The sequence below is a fragment of the Gadus morhua genome, chromosome 9 (assembly GCF_902167405.1).
Source record: "Gadus morhua chromosome 9, gadMor3.0, whole genome shotgun sequence".
NCBI lineage: Eukaryota > Metazoa > Chordata > Actinopteri > Gadiformes > Gadidae > Gadus > Gadus morhua.
In genome coordinates, this window is record NC_044056.1 from 267,501 (window position 1) to 276,416 (window position 8,916).

General features: G+C 46.6%; 1 protein-coding gene across 1 annotated transcript in view; it reads right to left on the reverse strand.

Moving 5' to 3' along the window:
• The window catches only part of cftr (CF transmembrane conductance regulator), a 44,028-nt gene extending 35,563 nt beyond the window's left edge, over window positions 1-8,465 (reverse strand). Inside the window, exons 1-5 of the mRNA XM_030366296.1 lie at window positions 8,006-8,465; window positions 7,492-7,602; window positions 4,308-4,419; window positions 2,406-2,621; window positions 1,377-1,466 (exon numbers count right to left, since the gene is read on the reverse strand). Of these exons, the coding sequence (XP_030222156.1) occupies window positions 1,377-1,466; window positions 2,406-2,621; window positions 4,308-4,419; window positions 7,492-7,602; window positions 8,006-8,058 (582 nt within the window). The 5' untranslated portion in view covers window positions 8,059-8,465. The remainder of the gene's footprint in view (window positions 1-1,376; window positions 1,467-2,405; window positions 2,622-4,307; window positions 4,420-7,491; window positions 7,603-8,005) is intronic.
• Between the last annotated feature and the right edge of the window lie 451 nt (window positions 8,466-8,916).

Below are 8,916 nucleotides of genomic sequence, written 5' to 3' on the forward strand. Positions count from 1 at the left end.
ATGTAGGATATAACCTCACACTGGTAATATCAATGGCAATTGTATCGAATGTTTGATGATCTTTTGATCAACTTTACAGACACACTCACACAGGCAAAACAGCCGTTTAGGCCTGGTGGTAACCTGTACGGTACTTCAAATTCAGCAAGCTCACGTTGTCCTGGTGATAATTGCCAAAAAGCAGTTGACACAGTGTTTCCAAATTCAACACTTGAAGACCTACGGCCGACCATCAAGACTCAGCCCACCTGGGGCGGGCAAACCCATTCAGCTCACACACACACACACACACACACACACACAAATGTGTGTGTGTGTGTGTGTGTGTGTTGTGGCATGCATGAGAGCTTTCTGTTTGCATCTCGTCTTATTGAATTATTTATATTATTATAATATTCTTAGGTTGGTTCGGGCATCAGCTCAACACTGACCCCTCAACACACAACCGTTTAACCTCCACAGCATTTTTACAGTCATTATAAACTGCTGCTGGGGTTCTGCAACCAGGGTGGAAGCCTCTCTAAGGACAGTGGAGGCACACCAGGTACCAATAGATAGACACCAGAGGACCAATCAGCTGACAGACATCAGGTAGGGGACACCAGAGGACCAATCAGCTGACAGACATCAGGTAGGGGACATAAGAGGACCAATCAGCTGACAGACATCAGGTAGGGGACACCAGAGGACCAATCAACTGACAGACATCAGGTAGGGGACACCAGAGGACCAATCAGCTGACAGACATCAGGTAGGGGACACCAGAGGACCAATCAGCTGACAGACATCAGGTAGGGGACACCAGAGGACCAATCAGCTGACAGACATCAGGTAGGGGACACCAGAGGACCAATCAGCTGACAGACATCAGGTAGGGGAACCATGATTTCTTTCAGATGTTGAACTGGTTTCATGGACCACACTAGAACTGGAGGGATGTAGTGGCTGAGCTATAGCAGGTAAGAGGCCCCGACTGATCAGGTAAAAGATACCATCTGAGAGACACTAGGTAACCAGGTAGGACTGGCTACAGGTAGGGATTGAACTATATGGATTTTCTTACGGCCGATACCGATACCGATTCTTTTCTATCAGCCTAAGCGATGACCGGTAAGGGCTGCCGATTTTCCTGAGCCGATATTTGGAGCCGATACTGCTTTTGCTCCAACAATTTACATCGTAAAAATGACACAAAGATGATAACAAATGTTACAAGTCTCAATTTAAAAAAGGAACATTCATTGAACTATCTGTAAATCATGGCAAAAAAAAAAACGGCCGATGCGATACACGTAAAAAACGCACATTTGGGCCGATATATCGGTCGATCACTAGTTGCAGTTGGATGTCACTGGGTGACTGACACATTGTCTCACCTCATCCAGCTTGTTGAGATGAGCTGACATCAGACTAACCAGCTGGCCTGTGCTGATCTTATCCAGGACGCGACTGGACAGCTTCAGAGTCTGCAAGGGACCAGAGATCAGGTTATAGACGCTGACGGAGTAGTACCCCGGTATAGGAATGGAAACCCTGACTGTATGGACGGGCAGTGAGCCGCCCCACGCCGCTCACAACCAGGTGCCAGGTGCCCCGACAAGCCGCACACGTGTGAAAAGTAGTGCCATGGCTCCATGGTTGCCATGGCAGCCATGGCTCCATGGTTGCCATGGCTGTTAGCAAACTTAGTTACAGTTTTTTCGATCTAATCATGTATAGATAAATATGTTTTTTTCTTTTGCGCTATTCTTCTTTAAAAAAAAAATTATATGCCAGCAATGATAGAAAAAAAGAGGGTAGCTGTTGGCTGTTAGCCGTTAGCTGCTAGCCACGAGCCACTAGCGACTAGTCGTCATTTCAGAGTATAGAGCGATTAATAGTGGCTAGAGGCTCGTGGCTAGCAGCTAACGGCTAACGTCTCCGCTCTCTCTCTTGTTTTACTAGTTTACTAGCTTTGACTTATATATTCCTATTTTTATCTATTATTGTGAATAGTGATGTCTTTGATGTGTGTGTTTTTTTGTGTGTTTTTTATGCCACTGTCAAAGACAAATTTCGATTTTTTATGTGAAGTTTGATGGACATTAAAGAAGTCTAAAGGGCTGGTTATGGTCCCACATTCAAGCAACCCAAAGGGGGTCACGGACCCCTAACGTCCTCGCGGACCCCTTACGTCCTCGCGGACCCTCCTTGCGTTCACCCCAAGGGCCTGACGTGCGCCTCCAAAAAATTGTAACCTTCCATCAAGGAGACGCAGCAGCGAGGGCTGTGATTGGTCCGCTCACTGAAACCCGAGGCAGACCCATGAAGGTTCAGGGCTGCGTGGAAGCGTCTGCGTGGTCGTTGCGTTGCGTGACGTGGTGGGTTATAATCAGCCCTTTAGTGCCCGTCTCCGTGTCAGTCACCTTCTTATATATCAGGCTGAAGAGGGCGACGCGGATCTGCATGCCCAGGTGGTGCAGGCCGAAGATGGCGGGCTGCAGCAGGAGGAAGCGCGCCGTGAAGAGCAGGCAGAGGCCCAGCGCCAGGAAGTACCCCTGGGAGCGCTCCGGGGCGTGGAAGGGGTCAAAGGAGGCGATGATCCGGCCCAGGAGCTGCGGCTGCACCGTCTTGGAAGCCTCCTGGGGGCCATCCGAGGAGGTAGCAGGGGGGGTTGTGGTGGTGAGTTTACATCTCTGTGTGTCTGTGTGTGTGTGCGTGGTAGTCTCAATGGAATGTATTTACCGTAGTTGCACTCCCATTGAATTGTGTGCTTACCCTACAATCATTTGTGTGATTGCCTTACAGACACACCCACAAACAAACACAAACACAAACCCAAACACACACGCACACACACACACACACACACACACACACACACACACACACACACACACACACACACACACACACACACACACACACAGGACCCTTCAGCATAGGTGGATCAAAGCAGAAGACCTGCTCTTACTCTGTGTGTGTGTGTGTGTGTGTGTGTGTGTGTGTGTGTGTGTGTGTGTGTGTGTGTGTGTGTGTGTGTGTGTGTGTGTGTGTGTGTGTGTGTGTGTGTGTGCGCGTAGTAGATAGTAGGGAATGCAAGCCTGACGCATGCTAATCACTGAGGAGTTCAACAGTGATAATGAATATCGTTCATTGAAGAAAGTGAAGTATAGGCAAATTAGAGAGAGCTGACAAGGGATAGGGGATAGAGAATGAGACGTAAAAGACAAACTGTTTGATGTCATGTGGACAGATGACGTCATGCCCAATTCCCTGTTTCACATTATGATCCAGCTAGATAAGGTAGTTAGTCTGTAAACAAATTAAACCACGTAACATGCCCCATATGTAGCGTGAGCAGAGATAGGTTCTAAATCAATGTCCTACTGAAGTTGCCAGTGAGTGATCTTATATCATTTAAAAGTATGCACATATATTACAGCATTATTGAAGGCAGATTTTTTCCTTCAGTGACCCAAAGTTTTATTACATTGAACAGTTGCATTATTGGACACTTATTAGGGTGTAAAAGTGTATTTTTGCTTGAGGTCCTATTCTAGATTTTTCTAGATTTAGATTATTACAAGGTTCATATTTAGTGACATGTTAGTACCACCACTTTCTTCATCTAAATCTATTTACTAAATTAGACATACTACTTTTAATTTCTTAATAACATTAAACCATTTACTCTGGCGTTACTAACCTTACATTATCTAATTTCCCTTTAAATTACTTCCCCAATTTATTTTTACATGGACTTAAATCATAATTTCACAAATCATGTCTCATATGTATCCGAATATATATCCCTATACATTAATACAGACCAACTAAAATACAGAAAAGAAACACCTTGAACATTAAAGAACATTCAAAAGTCAAAATGTGATTATGTCAAGAATTAATCAAAGATGTATTTATTTCCAGCCTTGCTGAATGTCCCCCTTACAATCCAGAGACCAGCTCCCTGATGTTTTACGGTTCTCTGGACAGTGCTAACGGGCATTCCTGTTGCTGTGGCAACCCCCCCCACTGTACTGTACCTGCGTAAAGGCTAGGCTACCGTGGGGCAGTTAGCAGTGCCCTGCTGCTACATGCTAACAGATCAGAACTGCTTTATGTTCCTCATGGACTTTCTGGGCAAAATATATATTAAAGTTTTTGATATTAGCAGTTAATTTAAACATTTACGCCGGGTGTGAAACAGCTAGTCTTTTGCAGGACCACCCCTTGACCAAGGGCAACATTGACTATACACACCACTTCACATGAAGTGCTACGTGAACCGTTGGCACCAGGACCTCCTCTAGGTTGATACTCACCCCGAGGTAGAGGAGGATGCCGAAGAAGATGAAGGGGCCGATGAAGCATCGCGCCAATGCCCGCATCATCCTGGGCTTGCTCTTGGCCGTCGCCACCTCTCGGTCCCATTCTCTGCACACAAACACACAGAGGGGCGAGGCTTCATCGTGAGCTGGTCCCACGCAGACACTTCGTGAGCTGGTCCCACGCAGACACTTCGTGAGCTGGTCCCACGCAGACACATCGTGAGCTGGTACCACGCAGACACTTTGTGAGCTGGTACCACGCAGACACTTCGTGAGCTGGTACCACGCAGACACTTCGTGAGCTGGTACCACGCAGACACTTAGTGAGCTGGTACCACGCAGACACTTCGTGAGCTGGTACCACGCAGACACTTAGTGAGCTGGTCCCACGCAGACACATCGTGAGCTGGTACCACGCAGACACTTCGTGAGCTGGTCCCACGCAGACACTTCGTGAGCTGGTCCCACGCAGACACTTCGACGCTGCTGCTGCGTCGCCTCAACGGAAGGTTAACATTTTTGGGAGGAGCACGTCCGGCCCTTGCGGTGGACACAAGGAGGGTCCGCGAGGACGTAAAGGGTCCGTAGCCCCCCTGCGTTGGGGGAACGTGGGACCATAACCAGCCCTTAGGGGTCCGTGACCCCCCTGCGTTGGGGGAACGTGGGACCATAACCAGCCCTTATGGGTCCATAGCCCCCTGCGTTGGGGGAACGTGGGACCATAACCAGCCCTTAGGGGTCCGTGACCCCCCTGTGTTGGGGGAACGTGGGACCATAACCAGCCCTTATGGGTCCATAGCCCCCTGCGTTGGGGGAACGTGGGACCATAACCAGCCCTTAGGGGTCCGTGACCCCCCTGCGTTGGGGGAACGTGGGACCATAACCAGCCCTTAGGGGTCCGTGACCCCCCTGCGTTGGGGGAACGTGGGACCATAACCAGCCCTTATGGGTCCGTGACCCCCCTGCGTTGGGGGAACGTGGGACCATAACCAGCCCTTAGGGGTCCGTGACCCCCCTGCGTTGGGGGAACGTGGGACCATAACCAGCCCTTGACATTGATCTTCTTTAGCTGGTAAGGCTCATAGGGTCATTTGGATAGTTACCCTAAATACAAATTAATGAGAACCACCTGGTCAGAATTCAGAATCCCTAAAGCTGGTGTTACGAGCCTGTGATTAGATTATGAATATGAGCACTAGGCTGGTCTCAGAGAGCTGGAACCAGGTCTGAGAGGGAAGAGGAAGGGTTAGGGTAACCCTAAACCTAACCCTAACCCTGAATGAGGAAGACCAAAGGCACTCAAACACAAGGAAAGAGACACAATTGTGAAGCACTAAACAAATTAGATGACGAGGATAAGCAAAGAAAGATTGACTGACCCTAATTTCTTAGAAGTTAGAGAGAAATCAAAAATCCATAATCAAAAAAAAGATTAAACATAGGCTAGGAACGGTCAACAGAAGAATCAGGAAGTGATCGGCCCATCCTGGTAACATTACAGCTCAGGGCACAGTAAGGGTCTCAATGTCTGCCTGATCAAAAGAAATAAAACACAGCATCGCTAATTTATCACCCTGGAGGTATTAAGGCCCTTTGAAAGGTCGACATTCAGCATCTATTCAGAGGGCTGTTGGCACTCAGCACTGGGACCTGTTTCCTGGCAGCAACAAACAAGGGCCCCCATAGCGGTAAGGGTATGGGGGCCCCCATAGCGGTAAGGGCATGGGGGCCCCCAGCTCCTGATCAGAGCAGAAACACAGGGGACATTGGCTAGCGGTGGGGGCTTATGGGTTCTTCTCCTTTCTCCGCGGAACAGAAGAACAAAACACGAGTCAAAAGTGTGACATTTACTCTGTGTTAACGAATGGGGAGGGGAGCAAATACAAGAGAAGAGAGGAGACGGAGGAGAAGGCAAAGTCAGGAAGGGGATGAAAAAGAAATGGAGATATACAGTCAGACTTGGAATCAGAGAGGACAGGTGCATAAAGAGGGAGAGAAAAACCGACAGAGCGAGACAAAGAAGAAGGGAGAGAGGGCGAGAGAGAGCGAGAGACAGAGAGAGAGAGAGAGAGACACTGAGAGACACAGAGAAAGAGAGAGAGAGAGAGAGCGAGAGACAGAGAGAGAGAGAGACACAGAGAGACACAGAGAGAGAGAGAGAGAGAGAGAGAGAGAGAGAGAGAGAGAGAGAGAGAGAGAGAGAGAGAGAGAGAGCTTGAGTGTGAGGGGGCCTAACCTTGTCCAGCATTTGTATCCCCAGGTGTTTGTTTGGCACACACAGTAGGAGTTTATGTCTGGCTTTGTCCAAATGCCATCCCATATTATCAGTTAGAATGAGTCAGCTACACCCCACCTGTGTTCCTCTTATGCAACAATCCTACAAAAAGTTTCCTTGCCCAGATACATCCCAATGGGAGAAGGCTAATTAATTGAATTAGATAAAGGTCTGCAACATTCTTATTCAAATAGTTGGATTCCATTGGTTCTATTATTTGTAATTAGCCAACATATCTTAACCAAGGCTTTTGAATTTGTAATGGTTAGAAGTAGTAGATTTATTTGTGAAATTACCAAACAACTCCACTCACCATGTTTATGACCCAGTACTCTTGGATACGTCTCCTATGGTTAAAGCCGGTTACAGTTAACTAATTCGAAGGAGTCATAGATGACTTATTGTTGTTCTTTCTGTCCATTTATATGTTTATATAATTGCATTATATAGTAATGTAAACTGCTGCCTATATAGTATCATCCATGATGAGGACACTTAGTCACTTAGTGTCACATAGAGAGTCCAACTATTCTTGAGGCCTATTCTCAAAAAAATGGTGCCAACTATAAAATATTGACAACATAATCTTCAGTTGCTACTTTATAGCGTTTTTGAACCTGTCAATGAACGATTCCATATGCATTATCACAAACACACTCTCTCTCTCTCTCTCTCTCTCTCTCTCTCTCTCTCTCTCTCTCTCTCTCTCTCTCTCTCTCTCTCTCTCTCTCTCTCTCTCTCTCTCTCTCTCTCTCTCTCTCTATCTCAAGCACGCAAGCACACACACGCAAGCACGCGCACACGCACACAAACACACACACACACACACACACACACACACACACACACACACACACACACACACACACACACACACACACACACACACACACACACACACACCTTTCAAGTCGCTCTGATAGATTATCCGCGAGATCATAGGACGGTGCCTTGAAGACGTCCGTCAGCTCGAGCTTTTTCCGGAAGCCTTTCCTCAGGAGTGGAGATGTCCAACTATAAGGAAAAAACACATAAGCCTATTTCATCATAGCCTTAGAGAACTTCTGCGTTTTAACTGTGTATTTTTTTTTCTCTCTATAGTTTAGCAGAGGCTTACTATATCAACCAAGGTCTGTAAACGATACGTGTAATGATTAGTTCATCAAAAACTATTTAAACAGGTTGCATATTTGTATGGCAATTACGCACTTGCCCGCCAAGCAGAGGGAATGTATTTAAAGATAGGCCTAGCATCATTCCAACGGTACATAATGACCGTTTTAGACTTCTGCGGGAACTAAAGCGGGACGTCATGCAGTAGTATTTCAACTAGCTAGAGTGGCGTCGAAGTTCCTTCAAGTTCCATAGACCCCATGCCTTCCGTGGCTTCAATCAACTGTAAAATGTAGAGTCTTACCAGAAGAAGAATTTGGAGAGAAAGTTAGCATCTTCCACAGGTGACTTCTGCATCCTAAACGCGCCTCCAGTTTGATTTCACTGCACCTGTACGTGTCGCTCACATTTGGTGGTCCTCGCGCACTCCTTAACAGTGAGAGCGTAAATGTTGTGTTTCTCCCCTTCCGCGAGCCTTCGGTCAGAGAGTGATGTTAACAGTGAAATCAGCGCTGTTAAGGTACTATCTGCCCGCCAACCAGGCGATGTTTATCCTCGGTCCACACCTCATCCGCTAGCCTTGAATACTTTTTTTTCTTTTTTTACTACTATCTTTGCCGCTTGCGTTGCTTTGGCTGTGATGTATTTTCTGTATTTTGTATGCGATATATTTTCATCCAGTTGTGTGCTGTCTGTCCTCACCTTCGGCGCGACAGACAGTGAGAGCAGCTCAGTGGCCCGCGAGACAATCCTTTATGGGCTAGCCAGAACTTCGCAGGGAGGCGCGTCATCTCTCCACTCCACAAAATAATGACACAGGTGACGCTGCGCGTGGAGACACGGTTGGCACAAACAATAAGGGTACTTTTTTGTATAAACTTCGAGGTTTGTTTGTGTCAACCATCTACAAAATGTGTTAAACTATTTAATTAAACAGTAATCTAAATACAAGTTCAACTAATCAAATATGTTTCATATCAATTAAATAGTTCTGAGAATTTATAGGCCCAAAGGCTACATCATTTATAATGGCTCTATAATGTAAAACAGTCGACATTAAGCACATGTGCATGTGATTATTATGATGAGCCTATAAAGCATCAGATCTATGAAGAACTAGAATCATTTTGAGGCTCAATGTGCAGGCAATGCAATATCAAGTAGGCTATATTTGCCCATATCTCCCACAAAAGAGATGAATCAGTTCCTGGTAGA